The 22,795-nt window shown below is 46.8% G+C and overlaps 1 protein-coding gene across 1 annotated transcript in view; it reads right to left on the bottom strand.

Annotated features, from left to right (window-relative positions):
• HUNK (hormonally up-regulated Neu-associated kinase) overlaps positions 1-22,795 on the bottom strand; it is a 96,810-nt gene that overhangs the window by 50,375 nt on the left and 23,640 nt on the right. The window contains exon 2 of the mRNA XM_078658401.1: positions 1,007-1,299. Coding sequence (XP_078514527.1) covers positions 1,007-1,299 — 293 coding nt within the window. The remainder of the gene's footprint in view (positions 1-1,006; positions 1,300-22,795) is intronic.

The raw sequence follows: 22,795 nt of genomic DNA, 5'->3' as shown, positions 1-22,795 counted from the left end.
AACGCCACTGAGGTCCAATGGTCCCGCCCATGCTTGGGCTCCAATGCCAGCAAATGGGGAGTGAGCTCTCAGATCCGCACAAACGCCACTGAGCTCCAATGGATCCACCCATGCTTGGGCTCCACTGCCAACGAATGGGGCGTGAGCTAGCAAGTCAGCGTAGATGTCACTGAGCATATTTTATGAGGCGTTTTCTATTGCAGTAGAATTCAGGAAATAGGTATAAGGCACGTCAGTATGCAGATAAGTGCCTGTGCATGAAACATCACAAGGGGTATGCAGCCAGTTAAGTGCATCGTCAAGGAAACAAGCTTACGTAGGTGTGCAGTATATGTATCCATGCTTATAAAGGAAAATGGTTTCTTGGGGCGGGAACACAGATATGCACATGGGCACGGAAACATTTCCACAGAGGGGGGCAGTGCAGCTCCATGCTTGTGCACGAAAACGTCCCTAAGGCCGTGCAGCACAGATATGGGCAGAAACACATCTGTAGAGGTGCATAGGCCAGGTTAGTCCTTGTAAAGGTTGGAGGCATACCGAACTGATAAGTACAAGATAATTCATGCATGGATGTGCACACATGCCCACACGTATACACACAAATATATAAGCAAATGCGAACAAATACACTCAGATGGCAGAACATTTCATGCAATTTTTTGTGCATTGAGGCTGTGAAATGGAACCTTCAGCCTATAAGCATTACAATGCAGCCATCAAGAACTTTCATTGAGAGAAGTGAAAATATCACTGTTCCATCAGACCTCTTCCACCTACTTTTGCATTTCCACCTTTCTTACATACATGTGACCCAATGCCCACACTCCCAGGTAGCCTTAACCAAGTACCGTGCACCCAGTGAGCTGCCTAGTTCCATGAATGAAGCCTGTCTAGCATGCAAAGATGGAAATACACATGTGCCTGTGTGCTCCATCTCCTTAAGATACTGAGATGAATGTGCAAAATGAGAGGGACGTGTTTAGATCTGGCTGCGGTTGCTCACCTGTGAACCACGCCAGCACGGTGGAGGTGCTCGACGGCCAGGATGAGCTGCCTGATGTACTTGCGCACTTCGTGCTCCTCTAGTCGCTTCTTCTCGTAGATCTTGTGCATGAGGTTCCCTCCGGAGCACAGCTCCATAACCAGGTAGTAGCTGTTCTCCGTCTCCAAGATGTCCAGAAGTTGCGTGATGTTGGGGTGCCGGATCATTTGCTGGATCTGCCCTTCACGCCGCAAGTTCTTGGTCACATAGCTGTCCTTCTTGGCCTTCTTCTTGTCAATCACTTTGACCGCCACCTGCCACAAAGCAAATATTCTCTCAGTTACTATGCCATCAGGAAACATTCAACAGTACTATCAACACACAAGGTAACACATTCAATATACAGGTACTAACTTCTCTGTGACCAATGGAAAACAGTCATAAGAACTTCATGATAGCTGTTTACGCATAATATCAACTATTTAAAGAGAACACAGTAGGGACTGAATTGTCTCTCTGTGCTTGAATATAAGCAAGAATTGCTATTCCATTCACGGGTACTCACTTTGTAGAACACAGAAGGGAGGGTGAGTTCTTTTCTGGGTTGAAACCTGTGACCTGTAGGCAGCTCATTACTGTAACTAGCATAAGGAGTCATTAGGAGTCGATGTGACATTATATAACATATACATACTATGGGACAGAGTGGTGCAGAGAAATAGCACGCAGGGATCAAAGAACAGTGGTTATGACAGGGCTCTATTGAAGACCGTACTTATGCACAAGGAAAGCAAAACCAATTATTAGTAATGGGCTGTAAGTGACCACAAAATACAACCAATCTTACAAACAGAAGGAAGGTGAGGTGAAAAGTCCCGCTGAGCAAAGTGCAAATGGTTTCCAACGAGTCTAAGTTGGTCAAGCATGTATTGTTGGACGTCCACCTAAAATGGTGTGCCCCCTGAATGTCGGATCAACAGTATCGAGGACACAGATTATCAATCAATCAATCAATCAATCAGGGTATTTCTAAAGCGTGTTACTCACCCGTGAGGGTCTAAAGGCGCAGATTTTCAAGGCAAGAATATTGAAAATAAAATATTGACAGGTAAGTCTAGAACCGAGATAGTTTAATCAATTTAATCTATGTAAACAATGTATGAATTGTAAAAATATACTGATCATGTACGCCAATTGAATTGTTTGATCATCAGATACAAGAATGTGCTGCTAAAATGTACAAGTTTTATAAATAATTAACCATAAAATATATTTTTGATAAAAGATAAAAACGAGAAAAACAAGATATATAATAAAATGAACAATTTGTCATAAAATTGTGGTAGATGAGATTCTTTTTGTAGTGTTACTGTTAACGCATAGATGTTTTCAAATATCCTTGCTCTGAACCCGGTGCACCTGTTCGTTTTTCCAATTAGTCTAGACTTTCTATACCTAACTCGCCTAATATGCAAGTACGCAGTTCATATATTTTCAAGGTACGTAGATGTGGAGTTAGGAATAGTAAATATATACTTCCCTAAAAAGTCCATTCAAGCAGCTGATTCGGCATCTCGCAAAAGCCAAGTAGACTTTTTTACTCACGTTCTTTTGCAGTAATCTTTATGAGAGGAAATGGGCCAGTACCTGCGTGGCCACCAATGCCTGGGTCTCCACTTTAGGTGAAACACACTCAGGCTGGACAAGTGGGGAGGCGTGTTTGAAGAAACAGCGCCTCTGGTGGCAGCGTGGGGAGGTGTGGTCAAGAAACAGCGCCTCTGGTGGCAGCGCGGGGAGGCGTGTTCAAGAAACAGCGCCTCTGGTGGCAGCGCGGGGAGGCGTGTTCAAGAAACAGCGCCTCTGGTGGCAGCGTGGGGCGGCGTGTTCAAGAAACAGCGCCTCTGGTGGCAGCGCGGGGAGGCATGGTCAAGAAACAGTGCCTCTGGTGGCAGCGCGGGGAGGCGTGGTCAAGAAACAGCGCCTTTGGTGGCAGCGCGGGGAGGCGTGGTCAAGAAACAGTGCCTCTGGTGGCAGCGCGGGGAGGCGTGGTCAAGAAACAGCGCCTCTGGTGGCAGCGCGGGGAGGCGTGTTCAAGAAACAGCGCCTCTGGTGGCAGCCGGCAGCACCTTCACCAAACCCACTTTGCAGAATTAATACTGAGACTGACTGAAATTGTGCCAGCCAGTCAGCGCCGTATGAGGAATGGTGTCAGGAAGGTAACAGGTACTCACTGACAGATCACTGTCATCCCCATCCGGGTGGCACAGGGGTCACCGACGGATGATGAACTGAGGGCCTATGCCCGCAATGAGCGGGTGACCCGCAGGAGACAAGCACTGTCAGTGTTCACAGCTTTCTACCTTTCCAAAGGTTTGTTTACAGATGGACAGCTAGGTACAGGGAGAGCAAAAAGCTAAGGGACAACATGTGTCTTGTCCAGGATCACAGGTGGAGTCAGTGGAAAGTAGACATTGAAACCCGGGACTCTAAGGGGCTTATTTACAAGCCGCCGGTGCGTCACTTTTCCCCATATTAAAAGTGACGCACCCGCAGTCTCTCAGCCCACTGCCCTGACGAGCCTTGTTCCTGAAGCTCTGAGTACTTCGCAATATCGTTTAACCTTTTGTTCCGGAGTTTCTTTTTTCCAACAATGTTCCAAAGTGTTTATTCAAATAATAAGGACCTCGGAGAACATTTGTACAATGTATTCATGAGCACGGTACAGCCAGTGGGCTGCTGACTTCACGTTACAAATGCTTCACAATGTCGGAAAAGGCGTACAGTATTCCGATTGTGTGAAAGAAACAAAGGGGAGAAAAGCCTTCTGCTGGGAAACGCACAAGCCGATTCCAGCCTTCCAATGAACTGCGAGTTGGACCGTCTTGTTCCCCCCTCACGAGGGCGTCCGCATTGGAAGACTCATTGCTAGTACATTTCCTGCACCATTTACATTAATGAACAGGTAAAGGGGAAAGTACATGCTGGTAATATAGCTTGGTAGGTTGAGCACCTACTGTGGCAAATATGGGCATATTTCAATCAGTGGAACTGACTCACTTAGCCTAGTGTGCCCCTCCTGAGCTGGAGACAACAAGCATTGCTGAGCTTAGTAAAAGAGGACATTTTCACTTTTGGGAATGCCAAGTTAATGCGAATTGTGTCTGCTTTTTACAGATAACCGTCACACTATAGTCAGCTGAGCATTGGCCAGGAGCTCTCTGCGTGCCCCTAGAACGGCATATCAGGCCCACTCTTCCAAGAGGTGGAAAGGGCACAACATTTATGGAAAGGGTCGAGCGAGGGTTAAGGCTAGGCTCTAAGAGCCAAAACACGAGCCGAGTCAGCAAAAATGAGCATGTTGTGCAAGCTGGTGGTTGGGTGGGAAGTGGGTCTGGACAGTGGAGCCGGAGGCAGACTGGCCCAGGGTGGGCAAGGCCATGCTGTGTCGGACTGAAGCCTCTGATAGGCCAGTAGCACAGGCAGGCCCAGTCAGGCATGTGCCACGCTCCTGACTACCCCCATCCCTACCAGCCTGTTACAGCCTCGCCACTCTTCCATGGCATTGCCTTCCTTCCCCATTTCTTACTGCCACCCATGCCCTCTCCTCTCTCCCTGCTATGCCCTCGCCAGGCTGTCACCTGTATCCCTCTATGCCCTGTCCTGTCTCTTCTTAAACACTATGCATGGTCTACTGCTCTGGAACTCTTCCTTTCTCCTCTTTCTTCTAGTGCAGTTTCTCCCTCCTCTTTCACTCATACCACGCCCTAGAGGTTCATGGGTAGGCACTCAGAAGGGGAGCACCTGGAGGCAGCGACAGCATCGGTGGAGCACAGCGGCGGAAAAGATATGTTGGCGTGTGCGCTTTAAATTGTTTACACTCACCGCTCGACTCGACTCACTTTTTGGTCAAGAGTATAGAAGGAGCTCGAATCCGAGCCGAGCAACAGCCGGGCGTCCAGTTCACGCCAGGTTTGAGCGTTCAGTAGCCTGCCCACCTCTATATATCCACTAACTCTACCCGAGCTTAATCATGGTGGCGTCCCCTACCGGGTCAGCCATCTTGGTTTTACCTGGGTGTCGAGGGCCAGCTTGGGGACTCCAAGTGCACAATGTAGGCCTTTACATCAATCATAATTAGCAGGATTTACATCACTGCGTTGGAAGAGAAGAGAGGGCACCGACAGTATAGGGGCAACTCCAACAACAAAAGTCCACCAGGGAAGTAATTTCCTAAAACATGTTCAGTTTCACATTCACACCAGCTCTGTGGTCAAATATCCCACAAGGCAATGACCATAGTGTGAGCAGAAACTGAGCAGGCGACCAGGCCATGGCAGCAAAGGCATGTGTTCACTGGACAGACCGAGATCTCCATCTGACTACACGTCTCTATCGTTTGCCAAAGATGACGCGACTGCAAGTCACTGCTCGTCAGCGATGGAGCAGCGCATAGAGTGGTGAGAACCTCCTGTAGCGAGACCAATGCTCTCTTCCAGTCTCACCTCCCTGGAAGGCACATGGTTAGTTCCACATGCCCAATTCCACTCATGTCTAAGTGCTGGGACATGCTTTCTACTACTGCCCGCCAGCTGTATGGATGATACGGTCTCTTCTAACACAGTAACAGAGGGCTGTTAGCCTGAAGCACAAGGGTCCCTACCAGTAAGTTCCTACACTCTGTTTTACTGTAGCTGCTGCAAAGTGGATGGATGCTTGCAGAAGTCCCTTCCAAACACCGAGGTGTGCATAAGGACTGCGGCTGGCGGAATCCATTAGCGGCACGCTTCATGCAACATAAGAATGATGGACGTGGGTGTGATATAGAGAATCTCAGCCTTTGTGATTGGCTAAAATGGAGGAGCCTCCCTCCTCTTTCTCCCACTTACCTGTGAGCGCCATGAAACCTCATGGTGTACAGGTGCGTAAGACATAATATGAACATAATATAACTGGTATTGAACTTTCGCTTTTTCGTCATTCTAATAGGATATCCACTGTTTTCACTGGCACTGCAGGGTAACAAAGTGTGCATCCTAGCTCAGTGAGTCACTGGAGTAATCTTTCTTTGCAGTACAAAACTGCATTACTCAAGTGTGTGCGTGTGTATTTTTGCCTTTAAAGAAAGTGAATCAATGTTTACACAAAGAGCCCTCTTTTATCCCACCATCAATTCTTTCACCTTAAAATGCAGGTTACACGAGTATATATATCGCATTAAAAGCAATTTGGTAGATATTTTCAGTAATGTTAGAAGCCCACCTGATGCTTTTAAAAATACTTTTTTTTATTTATAAAGAATCAAAAAAGATGAGAACACGTTCCTGATAAAACTGCAGCAAACTCCCACATATGAAATTTATCACATCGCTAGAGAGCAGAAAAGCAAAAACAAGTCAATTTGTCAACATCATAAAGAGTACTTGTTTGCTGCTGAGAAATGCTGGTACTCTTCCTTTCAAATTGTGCAGGCTCTCAGTGCATAACACCTGTACATTTAAAGCAATGCCTCCTAGCAATCCTGACTGTCCTCTTATAAAGTATTTCAATATGCTTTGCATCAATACGTTTACTAGTAAAACACATCAACACCATGTCAAAACTTACTAAACAGACAACAGTTTCAGGGAAATCTAAACAGTTTCCTTGCTTAACAGAGCAGCTGTCTGCAAGGCCTACTGTAACCATTGCTTTAAAATATACATTGAATGGCCTGGGGAGTATTCTAGAACCATAGCCCTCTCTGTCTTCTCCTGCTGGCTCCCTCCAGTATGTCTCGCTCTAATATGCTGGAATGCATTTGAGCCCAAAACTATTGGCTTTGTAAATCTTTTTTGCCACTGCGTTCACTAATAATTCACATTTTTAAGGAGGGCAGTAAAACTAAAAGTATAACGTTGAAAAGAAAAGAACACAAACCAAACCACTGCCCACCTGTCAAGAGAACACTTGAGAATGCAGCAAGCAACAAGGTTTTCTCCAACTGGACTAGAACAGGCGAGGAAGCTCTGATCTTGTGCAGAAGTACATTTGGAAGGGCTGTCCCACAGAGAGGAAAGGCGTGAAGCAATTATCTGCCACATGCATCAACAGAAGGAATTGCGATTCCTAAACAGTGATTTTTAAGGAATCACTATTTAGGAATCGCAAAAGCCTATTGCATGTAGGAATCGCTATAAAAATAGCGATTCCAACACATTCCTTAATTGCTACTCGCAAATTGCGAGTTGCAATTAAGGAATGCTTTCCCATTCATTCCTATGGGCCTATAGGCCCATAGGAATGAATTGGAGATTGCATGAGCGATGTGCGAGTACCGAATAGTTTTCTTACCTGTCGGTGTAGTTTTGCAGCTTGAAGATCTTTCTGGATTCACTATGCTGTGCATTATTCCGCGGTCTTGTGGTTGGGTCCGGATTCGTAGTCTTTTCTTTGTTTTTTTTTTTTTTTTTTTCTTTGCCCAGGTGGGCGTCGGCGTCACACCCCCTTTGGGTGTATTTCCGGTGACGTCGGCATGCTTCCTGCGGAAGCTCCCACTCTTGGGCGCCATCTTCGGGTTCTTTTTTTCCGTGTTTCTTTCGTTTCCGAAGTAATGGCAATGTTCATCTTAGTTTGTATTTACCGCTTTGTACTTTCAAAGTCTATTCTTTAGTTAACCACCTCTTCTCTCTCCAGCCTCATCTTTCTGGCGGAGGTGGGTGGGTTCGCTAGTGAATCCAGAAAGATCTTCAAGCTGCAAAACTACACCGACAGGTAAGAAAACTATTCGTTTTGCAGCGTGAATCTTTCTGGATTCACTATGCTGTGCATAGATTTTGTAGCGGTTTCTCATCTCTGTGGCGGCTGGGTGGAAGATGAGCGTTGGGTGTTGAATATGTGCCGTAGCACCTTCTGTCCCACTTGAGCTTCCTTGTTCATTTGTATGTCCACACAGTAGTGCTTCGTGAACGTGTGCACCGAAGCCCATGTTGCCGCCAGGCATATGTCCTCTATGGGTGTGTTAGCCAGGAAGGCTATTGTAGCGCCCTTCTTCCTGGTGGAGTGGGCACGCGTCCCCTCAGCCAGTTCCTGTCCTGCCCGTTTGTGGCAGAGTTGGATTGTTTGTGCGATCCATCGTGCAATGGTCCTTTTGGTTACTGCTTTGCCCATGAAGCTGTTTGCGAAGGACACAAAAAACTGTTTCGTTTTCCTGTGCCCCTTTGTCCTTTCAATGTAGTGCATGACTGCCCTTCTGGCGTCCAGGGTGTGCAGAGCTCTCTCTGCGCTGGTTGTGGGTTTTTGGAAAAAACTCGGTATCTGTATCGACTGGTTCATGTGAAAATTGGATACCACCTTCGGCATGAAGTGTGGGTCAGTCCTCATCACAACTCTATCGTTGTGTATTTGTATGTATGGTTCTTGTAGCGTCAGCGCTTGAAGCTCGCTTACTCTGCGTAAGGACGTTATCGCAACCAGGAAGGCTGTTTTCATAGTTAGCATCTTTAGGGAGGCCTTGTGAAGTGGTTCAAAGGGCTCTTTCATGAGTTCCGTTAGGACTGTGTTCAAGTTCCATGCAGGTGGCGGCACCCGCTTGGGTGGTGCGATCCTTTTCGCTCCTTCTAGGAATCTCTTCACCACCTGTGATGTGAAGAAGCTCCTGCACGTTTCTCCCCTTGTGTAGGCTACTATCGCTGCCAGGTGAACTCTTAACGAGGATGAGCTAAGGTTCTTCTCCAGTAAGTGCGTCAGGTACCTTAGCACTGTGGAGTCCCTCTTCATCTTATTGTGGAGTCTTTCCTGTCTGCACCATATTGTGAATCTTTTCCATTTCGCAACGTAGCACTTTCGAGTGCTGGGCCTTCGTGCCTCCCGAAGTACCCTCAGGGTGCTTTCTGGTAGTCTCAAATGTGCGAACTCTATGTCCTCAGGAGCCACGCTACTAGGCTCATGCTCTCTGGCTCTGGATGCAGTACCTCTCCGTTCTGCATGGACAGTAGATCTTTCCTCCTGCTGAATCTGTGGGGTGCACACTGTGTCATCTCCATGATCTGCGAGTACCAGGTCTGCCTCGCCCACTGCGGTGCGACCAGTATCAGTGTCATGTTGCTCGCTCTGCATTTGCTCAGTACTCTGTGCATCAGTGGTATCGGGGGAAAGGCGTAGGCAAATGTCCTTGACCAATCTATCCATAGGGCATTCCCCAGTGTCCCCTCCTCGGGCTGCCTGGATGCGAAGTTTTGGCATTTTGCATTCTGGCGTGTGGCAAACAGGTCCACCGATGGTGTCCCCCACCTGTCGAACAGGTATCTTGTCTCCTGAGCATTGAGCTCCCACTCGTGGGATGCCGATGTCTGCCTGCTGAGCCAGTCGGCTTGTATGTTGTCCTTCCCTGGTAGGTGTATGGCTAGCAGGTCTATCTTGAGAGGGATGGCCCATCTCCATATCTCCTGCGCCAGCGTTGAAAGCGGTGCGGACTGTGTGCCCCCCTGCTTGTTGATGTAGAACATCGCAGTGGTGTTGTCTGTTTGTATCAATACCTTGTGCTTGTACAGTCTTGTTTGAAAGGCCTTCAGTGCAAGGAAGATTGTCTTCAATTCTAAGTAATTGATGTGCTTTGTGGCATCCGTCGGTGTCCACAGTCCCCTCACCTTGAGCTCCTCCATGTGAGCGCCCCATCCCTTCAGGGATGCGTCTGTGGTGATGGTCACTGTTGGCGTTGGGGGCGTTAGAGGCTTTCCCCTTGCTATGTTCTCCATGGTCCACCATGTCATCTCCTTCTGCACTGCGTGCGTTACAACCACTAGATCCTCCCAACTGCCTGTAGCTTGTGACCATTGCTCCTGTAGCCATTCTTGAATGGGTCTCATGTGGAGTCGTACATTCGGTACCAGGTGGATGCATGATGCCATCATCCCCATGATCTTGCTCGCCGTCCTCACTGTCCGAGCTTGTCCCTTCCGGTAGAGGCGAGTTTCCTTCACCAGCGCCCTCGCCCTCTTCTCGCTGGGGAACACCTTGCCCTGTAAGGTGTTGATCTGTGCTCCCAGGAAGATCTTCACTTGTTCCGGCTCCATTGACGATTTCTTCCAATGGATGGAGAACCCCAGGTTTATGAGCGTGCTGGTCACTGTATGTGCGTGCAGCTTGCATTTCTGGTATGAGTTTGCTTTCACCAGCCAGTCGTCCAGGTAAGGGTATACATGTATCCCCTGCCTTCTTAGGTGCGCCGCGACTGCTGCGAGGCACTTTGTGAAAACTCTTGGTGCCGATTTTAGACCGAAGGCCAGTGTCGTGAACTGGTAGTGGCTTTCTCCGACGGTGAACCTGAGCATGTGCTTGTGCTTCCTGTTCATTGGGATGTGCAGGTATGCGTCTTTGAGGTCTATAGTGACCATGAAGTCCCCGGTCTGCAACTGTGGTAGCACCTCTTGCAGGGAGGTCATTTTGAATTTTTGCGTTCTTATGAATCGGTTCACGAACCGTAAATCGAGAATGGGCCTCATTGTCTCGTCTACTTTTGGTACCAGGAAGTATGTTGAGTATACTCCTGTGTTTCTTTCTTTGAAGGGTACCCTTTCTATGGCCTGCTTCCGCAGGAGTTCTTTTGCTTCTTCCTGAAGGCACTGCAGCTGCTTGCTTGCTAGCGGCTTTCTTCTTGGTTTTCTGCTTGTTGGCCTCGCCTCCAACTCTATGCAGTATCCGAATTGGATAATGTTGAGGATCCATTTGTCTGATGTGATTCCTCTCCACTCCTGGAGGTGGAATCTTAATCTCCCTCCCACTGGTGTCCTGTGGTCGTGGGTGTCTAGTTTGTCTTGACCCATCTGTACGTGCTGCCCCCTGGGATCTTTTTTGTGGGTGGGCACACGGGTTTTTTCGAAGTCACTTGGAGGTGGGCTGCTGGCCCCCTCTTCTATTTTGTCCTCGTCCATTTCTCCCTCGAAAGGACTGGCCTCTTTGTTGGTACTGCCAGGGCTGTTTCTGATGGCCCTGCTGACCCTGCGAGTCTGCCTGGTGCGTTTGCTGGAAAGCCTGGTGTGAAGTACCTGGCTGGTTTCCGCCTCTTCCGCCGGGCCTCCGTGACGGGGTGCCCCTCTTGTTCCCTCTGAACTGCAATGCTCCCATGGATCTTGCTGTTTCGTTATCCTTCTTAAGTTGGCTGAGTTGCTCATCAACTGTTTGTCCGAAAAGCGTACTGCCGTTGAACGGGGTGTTCAGGATGCTGTGTTGCACCTCCGGTTTGAAACCGGATATCCTGAGCCAGGCGTGTCTCCTTTCCGTGACGCCCATCATCATGAGCCTGCTGGCCGTGTCTGCCCCATCCAGAGCCGTCTTAAGGCAAGAATTTGCAGCATTCTTCCCCTCTTCAATTAGCTTTTCGGCTTTCTGCTTGGCATCCTGGGGCAAGTCCTTCACCAACTGTCCCAGTCCCTCCATGATTTGGTACATGTGTCTGTTCACCAGGGCGTTGGAATTAGCCATGCGCCAGTGGGTCGCGGCATTCCGTTCGATCCTTCTGCCCACCAGATCCATCCTTTTGCTCTCTTTATCCGGTGGCGGGCCCGAGGTAGTGGGTACGTTAGCCCTCCTCCTTGCTGTGGCCGTGATAATGGAGTCTGCGGAGACCGTGCCCTGAATGTAGGCCGGGTCCTTTGCGGCATGCTTGTACTTCTTCTCAGTTCTGGGAGTCACTGCCTTGCATGTTGCGGGCTCCCTGAAAGCTTCCTTCCCCTGAGCCAAGACGCTCTCGAGCATCGGGAGGAACTGGCTCCTCGTTTGTGTTGGGAGCAATGTTTCCAGAAGAAAGTCTGCTTTCTGCTTCTCTTCGTCGAGCTTGAGCTTGAAAGCTGCTGCGGCAGATTGTATCACCGCGTTGTAGGCCCCGATGTCGTCCGGCGGCGAGGGCCTCGAGGGGTAGGTGTCGACCACCTCCTCCGGGCTGTCGGTCTCGACATCGATGTAATCCACATCCTGAAGGTCATAGGGCGCCGACTCTGTGTCTGTCCTGCCCTCATCTTCCTCCCCATAGCTGTAGCTCTCGTGGGGATTCTCGTACTCCTCCTGGTCGTCGAACACCTCGACGTCCCGGTCTTGCTCGGTGACTTCGGCGACCTCCTCTTCTTCCTCCTCGACCGCCTCCAGCACTGGTGGCTTGGTCTTCTGAGGGATCGTGAAGGCCTTCATCCTTGCGTCGAAATCTTTTTTCCGCTGCATGAAGTTCTCCATTTCTGCCTCGAGGCGCCTTCTTTTCTTTTCCATCTCGGCCGCGTGTTCCGCGTCGGATGGTTCCGCCGGTCTCTTCGACGGATGGCTCGTCGCCGTGCCTCTCGGAGTCGAAGTTTTCGACGTCGAACCGGATATCGGGTCTCTGGTCGTCGTCGACAGTTTCGGGTCTTTCTCCCTCGTCGATCGATCCTTTTCGGGGACGATTTTCGACGTCTTCTGCTGATCAGCAGCTCTCGGCGCCGGGGACTCCTTCTCTGAGGATCCGCTGGGCCTGGGAGTAGTCGCGGACGCCGCCTTTTTTGGCGTCGGCGCTTTCGGGGTCTTGCCCTCGATTTTTCGAGACTCAGAGTCTCTCGGGTTCTTGGGGGCCGAAGAGTCTCCTACCTTGTCAGAAGTCTTCGTGTAATCGGTCTCTACGACCGTGTAGCAGTCGTCTTCGGCGGCAGCGTTGTCTTCTTCCTCGGAGGACATCCCCAGCTCGTAGAGCGACGGGGTCGGGGCCTTCCCCTGCAGGGTGGCGTGTGCTACCCTCTGCCTCTCTCTCACACGAAGGGTCTTCGGGGTGAAGGCGGAACAGGCGTTGCAGTCTCCGCTTTCGTGGTCCACCGGTAGGCAAAGGTTGCATACCGGGTGCTGGTCTTTCTGCGCGTACTTGTGGTGGCAGTTCCGGCAGAACTTGAACGGCGTGTTGTCCATCCTCGAGCGTCCAGGGCCTCTCTGGTCGCGTGTTCGTCGACGTTCGAAGATCTGGATGGAAAACGCCTTATCTTTGCTTGTCTTTCGTCGGTGAAGTCCCCTGGAGTCTTCAGATGACTTCTCCTCGTCTTTTCTGTATTTTCTTTCTTCTTTCTCCAAAAATGTCTGGAGCCCAAACGGGAACGATCCAGACCCGACCGCGGAAAAAAAGAATCTGAAGATGGCGCCCAAGAGTGGGAGCTTCCGCAGGAAGCATGCCGACGTCACCGGAAATACACCCAAAGGGGGTGTGACGCCGACGCCCACCTGGGCAAAGAAAAAAAAAAAAAAAAAAAACAAAGAAAAGACTACGAATCCGGACCCAACCACAAGACCGCGGAATAATGCACAGCATAGTGAATCCAGAAAGATTCACGCTGCAAAACAGTAGGTACTCACAAATTGCTCTTGCAATTTCAAGGGTACAAGGGGGTCAAAATGACACCCTGTTGCACCCCCTGAAATTGATCTGTGCACATATGTTGCACACACACATGCCCTAAGGGCATGAGTGTGCGCAACATGAAACTTTGAAAAATGCACAAAAGTGAATTTTTCAAAGTATCTGCAAATTACCATGAAGTTCAACTTCATGGTAATTTGCTACTCCTATAAGCGAAATTGCTAATTTTTTTACTTTAATACATTGCATTTAAGGAATCTCAATTTGGGATTCTTTAAATGCAATCGCAATTTAGAGATTCCTTAAAATGCGATTTTTGCATTTGGGATGATGCATCCCAAATGCAAAAATACCGGTCGCAAAGCCCATTTGCGACCGGTTTTTCCTTTGATGCATGTGTCTTAAAGTTCCTTTATGACTGCGTTACACGTGATAAATAAAGGTGTTTACTATTTCCCGGCACACCAGCATTAGGGAACATCTAAGAAGATCATGAAACAGAATGGGGCTAAACTATACTCAGCCACTGGCGGACAGTCATATGATGAACACATACTGGGAGAAAAGTAAAAATAAGATTACTACCAATATGTCTAAAAAACAAATAGGCTTAACAGCCAGTGACTAATATCATAACAGGATTTTAAAAAATCAACCAGACACATCACCAAATAAATGGAAATTCCTGAACTCTTTTTATTGTCCATTCTTGATGATGCATGTATGGGGAAGATTGCTAGATTTGGTGATTTTCACTGGATGGACCCTTTAATAATCATGAGTAGCATTCACCAATAAGCAGAGTTTCTGTCAGCCAGAGTCTTACAAACTGTGGCCTAGTTCTTAGGGAGGCCTCTGACTAACAACAAAAAGAGCAGTTTTCATGGGAGCCCGGGGATTAACGAAATGACTGTCTAAATGAAGAAAAATGTTTTAAGTAGCCTAAGGTAATTGAGAAATATGATTTTGTTAATACATTTCTGGAAAGAACCTCTCTTGACCAGCAGTAAACGGGCCACACATTCCACAACAGACTCTCCCAGTCATTATCTGTCACAGCAATCATTAATGTATTAATATTAATAGTGGTAATATTGATTACTGGCTAGTTATCTTTCATCACGATGTGGCAATTAATCAATATTCATGGGTGGGTGGGAATGTGACTAGGAAATCACTGAAGCTGTAACTGGTTGTTAAGCCAGAGCAAGGTATTTTAGGAATGTTAAGATTGTGGCAACAGAATAGGGTTTCATTTTAGTGTTTGACCGTTTGTATGGCCGCGTATTTGGAACAGAAGGCATTTAAGGTGAGCCAAATCCAACACAAATGGTCACAAAATATATGTGTTACTATTAATTAATAAAATATTAAACAGGGCAACCCCCTAAAATAAATAAAATCTAACAATAATACAAGCAACGGTGAAGTGCCGGGTATAGGAAGCGAGAGGGATATAGAAAACGGACTACAGATATGGTAAATCCCAAGGCAGGCCTCTTTACAGCATCAGGGTCAGCGTGAGCACCTTCCCGTCATGCAACAGTCATCATTTTGGTAGATGGGAAATAGGTGGTGGCGGCCATTTTGTTCCCGCGGTGAGGGACGGGTGCACGTGCGTGGCCTCGGCCGGCTGCACGAAAAGGCGGCCTGACAGGTCTGTTACAAAGCACAGGCCCCCACAGATTGAAGGCCAGATGTACAGGCTCCAAGGGCAACTGATTGCAAGAGTGCTTTATTCCCGGTCACAGGTAGGCCGGGCCACGACCCCAGATGTTTCCGATAAAGAATGGCTTTACTTTCCATGCTGAAAATGTCATCTGTCACCGCGAGATGGATAAGGCCTCTCCTGTTACAGGAAGCGAATTAAAAAGGGGAACTGGATATGAAACAGTCCGAGCTCTCTTTCCCTGGGCAGCAAGCGGTGCCTCTGAGGCCTCATTTATTAAGCTTCCTGCGTTCCCACCTGCAAGGCCTTCTAATGAGTAACATATTAAAATGTTCCTGTTTCACATTTCTTCTGCAGGTCACAAGTGTTTATTTTTACTAGACCGATATCACTCTCTCACACTCACACGTGCACGCACACGCACGCACATACATCCCTGCTGTTACGGGCGGTACCCCCCTGAAAGGGTCAATGTTTAGGCTCCTTCACCGGATGTGCAGATGTGAACTGGTGCACTGTAAAATGTGGAAAGTGACTGATAGACATGTGTCTCTGAAAAGCCAAAAGGTTTAGTGAAAATTTTGTCAAATGTCAGGGCAGGCACGTTAACTGACAGCTCCCAAGATCTGCTGACCTTCCTGAGGTTCCAGGCTGTTTGCTTCTACGCATGCGTGTAACCAGGTACGTGATTGTGTTTTTATTTCTGAGTAGTGCAGACTGAGAGCAGGGAGGTGGGGGAGGAACAGCATCCAAGGCGGGAGGTGAGGGGGTGCAGAGGAGCGTGGAGGGCTCCTATGGGGAGGGAGGCTTAGATGGAGGGGAGTGGAAGAGATGGTGGAAGAACAGGAAGTGGGGGGATGGGTGTGGGAACTCTTCAGGGGTGGTCCAACTTATGAGTCATTACCCTATGATGACATATTTACATTTACTGCTCAATTTCCCTGACATGTGACAGACATTTCCCCAGCCGTACTGAGGGGATACCTGTACATTAGGAAAATATTCATTGCCACCAAATTTTGCTTTTGAATTTTATATGAATGTACTGTCTTGAAATTGCTTAAATTGTTTTTTTATTGATTGTCTAAATTTATGTTTTATTAGTATGTACAATGGTTGTTTTTAACATGATTCCCTATTAAATGAATTAGAGTTCTTTTATCTTGTTGTTCTTTTATGAATTTACCTTCCCTTGTATTTTGCTAAAATTATGTTTCGATATTCACACAGTTTATGTCCCTGTCCTAAGAATTATCTATTCTAAACAGGGGGTCCTTGTTGTTTACATTGTGTCATTACCCTATGATGACATATTTACATTTACTGCTCAATTTACCTGACATGTGACAGACATTTCCCCAGCCGTACTGAGGGGATACCTGTACATTTCCAAATAACTCAGGCTGCCTCTGTGCACATTCACAGATGGTAGTTGGATTACACGTTTACAGATGTTGAGGTTTATGAACTGGGTGGATGGCACCTACTATCCAGTGGGAGAATGTCCATGTTTTCCTGCCCCAACAGACAACAATATAGCATGCTGCATTGGATGGCCCCTTTAAGCATCTGGGCTTAAACCCCGTCAGATGGCTGCGTTAAAGGCATTGAGACCGGTCTCGGATGGTTGAAGGATGCTTCTTTGCATAGAATCACATACAGTGTTCTGAGCATCACTACAAGTAAACGTGCGCCTTCTGTCCTCTCCCAACCTCCTTTGTGAACGGAAATGGCCACTTAAAGGCTCCTGGAATTTTCACATCTCCCCTATTAACTTATTTGATGTCCTGTTTCTTCTACTCCAAGTGTTGATACATGCTCCTACATCTATCATATTTTTTTGCTCAATTCAGAGAAGGTCTAAACTAATTTTGTGACTTTGTGAGTCACCCCGACCAAGGCCCGACACCATTAACTGGAAGAGAGCACGCATCATTATCTATCTGAGTATATGCTCCTTCAGGGTGATACACCCTTTGCCCACCACAAAGCTTGGAACAGGGGTATCTAAAAATCTGATTTGTAACATTCTTCCAATTTGATATATGCTCTAGGCAAAAATCAGATTACTCTGGGGTCCTGGCACATGCATTTTTGTCTGTAAAACTTGTAATGCCTTTTACACTGCACAATAATACTGACATATCACTGTGCTGTATACCACCAGTCTCATCCTCGGGTCTAAACAAGGTTTTGATTCTTGTAACAGCCTTGGCGTCCCTGGTGCATGGTCATTGAGTTCCTATCGCTTTCGGGTCATTTGAGATTGCCAGGGAGGTATGTATACTATATGTCTGTGTCCCCTCTTCTGGAAACTAAAGAGAGTTGGTTCAGACCATCAAATGAGACACAAAGGCTACAAGATCTTGAAGGGTGCCTCAATGTTTAAATAAAGTCTATTTATTGATCTATACCAATGATCATAGAGCAAGAAGTCCCAAGGGCATGTGTAGCCACAATCCCTTGATACCAGAACAAGAAGCTCCATCAGTATCTGGTTAGAATGTGGTTCTATGACAGGGGAAGGTAATAGAAGCCGAAGAGCCAGCAACAATTACCTTTAGGATTAAGCAAAAACAGCAGATTAAAAACCAGACTGTGGATATGACCGCCATCACCAAGGTCAAGAGTACTATAGATTAGCGATGCATGACGGTACAACGCGTGGTTTTACAACGCGTACCGTTACAACGCAGGTTTTACAACGACTTGCGTTGGGGGGCGCTGGATAGTGAATAGTTTAATTTACTATTCCAACTCCAGTCCCCGTGGATAGTAGGGAAGGAGTTGGATAGTAAATTAAACTATTCCCTATCCTGGAGCGCCCCCCAGCGCAAGTCGTTGTAACAACTTGCGTTGTAAAAGCTGCGTGGTAACGGTACCACATTGTAAAAGTTCCGTGGTAAAGGATGTTCCCCATAGATTAGATATATTTTATCACCTGATATATTTTCCAAGTGACAACAATTGGTCAAGGGAACTAATGTTTTGTCCCTGTAATAATATGTCTAAGCAATCAACGATTCACGTTTTTTTTTTGTTGTAAATTTGACTCTGATCTGAGGAGATCTTTTATTGTACCCTTAATGAAATCGCTAAATGTTAAGCAATTGTAGACCAGGGTTATTGTATTTGCTATTACTCCCTAATCTGCATACGTGTGGTACTAGCAAGGTTTCTCAAGGCTGGTTTAACCAGAAGAAAATCAAATCCTGCTGTACGTTAAATTGTGACTGCATTTGTTTTCTTCTGTTTTTGGATTTTATAATACATTGTTGCTATATGTGTGTGATACACTCTGTGAATAGAATAAAGATGCATTGAATTGACAAGAGCACTGCAGATTAAAGCATGGAAGGTGTTGATTGCAACACGTTTTCACATATTTGCATATATTATGGATTCTGAGGAACTGCTCCTCTGTAGTTTTTTAGAGTTCAGCCTCAAAGCCTTAAAACTAGCTCAGCAGATCATGCACTCTCATTCCAGTAGGACATGTAGGATCTCTGGGGGGCGTGGGTGATTCAATTTATGAAAGCAGCAGGTTTGTAGGCGTTCCATCAGCTACCAGCATATGGTTGCCCACAGGAGCTCGCTCGGAACCATAGGTTGCCCCGAAAGAATGGAAAAGGGCTGCAGGAGGAACTGCTGTGTGGTTACTTTGCTACCGTGGGTTTATGTCCATGTTCAGAAAATATTGATGCTTGAGTGTTATGAAACGTGCCATGACACGACTGTGTCTTCGAAAGCAGCAAAAGGGGACAGGAAGTGTTTTAATCATGTACACAAAACACTTTTGTTCGGCTGTGTTGAAAAATATAAGATGGAAATCAAGATGAGGCAAATCCTACAGCAATTTTACAGATGGAGACTTAAAACAGTCAGGCACACGGAAAAAAAAAGTTAGGGTAGAGATGCCACCACTTTGTGACCACTGAGACTTCCTCTGGGAGGAATTCCAATCCACTGTTTGTTAGTTCCTGTGCGACATTGCAGAAGTGACTCTCTCTGTGCTAATTTGTCTGATCCCCAATCCCAAACAAGCAGCATGTCAGCATGTCAGAAATACTGCAGTGAGTGGGGAGTTCAATGACTTCTCAAACTTCAGCCTAAACTTTGGAACGACCTGTCTTTAGGGTGCACATTCCACACACTAGACATATATTAGAGGAATGAATTTAGGAAATCTACTCTTTAAAGACCAACTAAAATCACCCAACCTTTAGGAGCCTTTTGGGCACTCACACTGCTATTGGGAAGGGTGGGCACCATCTTAACAACTGGCAAAAGCAGTGTGGAAACAGATTTAATGCTTCCGGACCACATTTTTCCACACGGAAACCAAATGGGAATTCACTAGGACTCATACTCCACTTGTACTTTTCTCTTAATCAACACACTGGCAAACAGCTGAATCAGCAAAATGCCATTCACACACACACTCAAGAAACTAAAAAAAGTATGAAATCCGCAAAAATCAACAGCTAATAATTTCAAGAAATCCGTTATGGCAAAGCATTTTCAGCAGGACCTCCAGCCAGACACCTTTCTCCCCTCAAAGCAGCATTCCGTGCTTCTGCAAGACCAGTCACTGACAAAAATAAATTCACCAAGTCAATTCAATTCTGTCTGATCTCCAATGGCTCCCACTAGAGGCCAGAATACAATTCAGAATCGGCTGCATAACTCACAGAGCAAGTCTTCAGAGAAGGCCCAAGTATCTGGCCAACCTCTTGAGATTCTCTGGTGGATCCAGAGTTACAATAGGGTAAACAAACTACTACTGCTACCCCAAGTTAAAAACAAAACAAACACAGAACAAATCCTTCACCGGAGCAGCAACATTTCTGTGAAACTCTCTGCCAGTCTATCTGTGACAACCTGACTTACTCTCCTTCAGAAAGGGCTAAAAATCTTGAACTGCGCTTTTCTCACCACTGCTGAATGAACTTTTTTCTGCCTTATTCTCTCGCTAGTCTTAACTAAGCCTCTATCCCCCTATGTTTTACCTTCAACATAACACCCTTATCTCAGCCCAACCGCAGCACTATAATATCCATATTGAAAAAGTTTTGCCTCTATATACCTTGTATAGGTTGTTTAAATTAATACGGCGCACTAATGCCGCAAGGTGCAGTCATGCTATATAAAAATATCAAATAGATAAATAAAAATTCTCCTTCTTGTACCAACATCCTAAAGCTTCTTGCTGGAGGTAAGTCTCTTGAGGGAGGCGAGGTGTTTTCCGCACACAAAGTGACATTTTGCCTGGCTGAAACGAAGCAGTAAATCAAAGGGCAGGAAAGTGCTGCTATGGAGATAGAGACAGAGCTGATGCCTTTTGATGGTGACCTTGAACTGACGATAGGAGATGGCTGTCTTCGTGGCAAGCGGAGTGACAGGTATTTTATTTTATTGAATTTGTATTGCGCTCAGCTACCCGTAGAGGGTTTCCCGGCGCCAGGGACAGCCTAAAGAAGAAAGATAGGTAATTGCTGAAAACAGGAGAAGCAGAGAACATTTGACCAACTAAAACAGAAAAGTTTTTAGCTTTTTGCGAAAGGCTAGAAGATTAGTTTCCGTTTTAAGCGTCAGCGGAAGAGCATTCCACATCTTCGGCCCCAAATGGGCAAAAGAGCGGCCTCCCATTTTTGTCAAGCGAATTCTAGGAATTACAAAATTGGCTTGATTTGATGACCTAAGGGAACGATTTGGCTGGTATGGCCGGACAAGATTGTGCAAGTATGTGGGAGCAGAACCCTGACGGATTTTGAACATAAGGCACAAAGTTTTAAAAGCTACACGGTCAGCAATTTTTAACCAATGAAGGTCACATAGGGCTTGTGTTGCAGACATTCTGCGTGGGACATTGCACAGAAGGCGGGCAGCTGAGTTCTGCACAACCTGGAGTATATTCATTGTAGCTCTATCAGCTCCCAGATAGAGCACATTGCCGTAGTCGATACGGGACATTACAAGAGCCTGGACAACAGTTCGACGAGTAGACTCAGGCAGCATCCATAGGATCTTCTGCAACCAGCGTAGAGTGTTAAAGCAGATTGCAGCGACCTTAGTTGCCTGTTGACGCATCGAGAGTTTCTCGTCGATTAGAAAGCCGAGGTTACGAACAACTGGCACGGGGGTAGGCAGTGGACCCATGTCACTAGGCCAATGTCTAGAACCCCACAGATCTTTATGTTTGCCAAGTACGATAACCTCGGTCTTTTCACCATTGAGTTTTAGCAGGTTGGCCTGCATCCAGGCTGCAACCCGAGAAAGGCCGATTTTAAGGGCAGAGGTGTCCTGAGACCTACTGTCAGACAGGGAGAACACGATCTGCGTATCATCTGCATAGGAGTAAATAGACAGACCGGCGTCCTCTACTATCGTGGCAAGGGGTCTGATGTAAATATTGAACAATAAAGGGCTCAATATAGACCCCTGCGGAACGCCATAAGCAGATGAGCAGATCGCCGATTCAGCTTTGGTTGAAAATACCTGAAAGGTGCGCTCATTAAGAAATGAAGCCACCCAGGCAAGCGCAGATCCTGCAACACCAAGGGAGTGAAGGGACTCTAGAAGAATGGAATGCGACACGGTATCAAAAGCCGCGCTTAAATCCAATAGTATAAGCGCAAAGGTCTCACCACTATCAATACCGTGTCGGAGTCGCTCAGTCACCCCCAGGAGTGCGGATTCGGTGGAATAATTGGCGCGAAAGCCTGATTGGGATGGATGGAGATATCCCGTATTTTCAACAAATTCGTTTAGCTGAAAGTTGACATGGCGTTCTAGTATCTTAGAACAAGCTGGCAGCAGGGATATAGGCCTAAAATTGGCCAGGTTAGTAATGTCCATACCAGATTTCTTCTGTAGGGGAACGACCATGGCGTGTTTCCATTCCTGTTCCACCCGAGATTCACTAAGAGAGATGTTAAGTAACCTCATTAGGAATCTACGTGGTTCAAGGTCAAGTTGTTTCAGTATCCTCATAGGGACAGGGTCCCGAGGAGATCCTGACTTAATGCTTTTTAGGCACGACAGGAAGGAAACATCATCAAATAATTTCCAGTTGTGCAGAAACTCAGTAGGAGGGACAGAGACATTACAGCAAGAGCCAGATAGGAAGGGATCAGTAGGGGGCGGAAGGGAAATTAAGGATTGGTGAATGTCCTGAACCTTCGATATAAAAAAGTCCGCAATAGCATTACAATGTTTACCATCCAGAGCTGGCAACACAGGAACAGTGTCAGCACCTGTGAGTTTATTAACAGTAGCAAAAAGAGTCCGAGGACAATTTTGCACTGAAGTAATAGTAGAGGTAATGTAAACTGCCTTGGCCCGTTTACAGTTGGCATGATAGGCTTTTAGCTCATCCTTGTAAATCAGTTTAGAGGGAATGCAATAGAATCTCCTCCACTTCCTCTCCAAGGCTTTACATTTAGCACGTTGGATTTTTAACTCATCCGAGTACCAAGGTGCTGGGGGACGCAAAGATCGAAATTTACTGCCCGAACGGGGGGCATGTACAGATACTGCATCTGTTAGCCACCTAATAATAGGGGCATTCAAATTCTGCTCAATATTATTGAGAGACGGAATAGTCTTCGTCAGATGCAGATTAAAAGTGGCTATATCGATTTTGTCCCATCGATAAGAGGGTTTTGTTTCCTCTACATAAACATTGGTTATATAAAGACCGGGCGGTAACACAAAGTGTACAACAAAGAGCTGTCTGAGCATCCCTGCGAGAAGTGTGCTGCCCTGTCACTGGGTCGGGCCCAATCGCACAGGGGCTTCC

Source organism: Lissotriton helveticus, chromosome 8, assembly GCF_964261635.1.
Source record: "Lissotriton helveticus chromosome 8, aLisHel1.1, whole genome shotgun sequence".
In the NCBI taxonomy this organism is placed as follows: domain Eukaryota; kingdom Metazoa; phylum Chordata; class Amphibia; order Caudata; family Salamandridae; genus Lissotriton; species Lissotriton helveticus.
The sequence above is the reverse complement of the archived record's forward strand: the minus strand, read 5'-3'. Positions and strand labels throughout refer to the sequence as shown.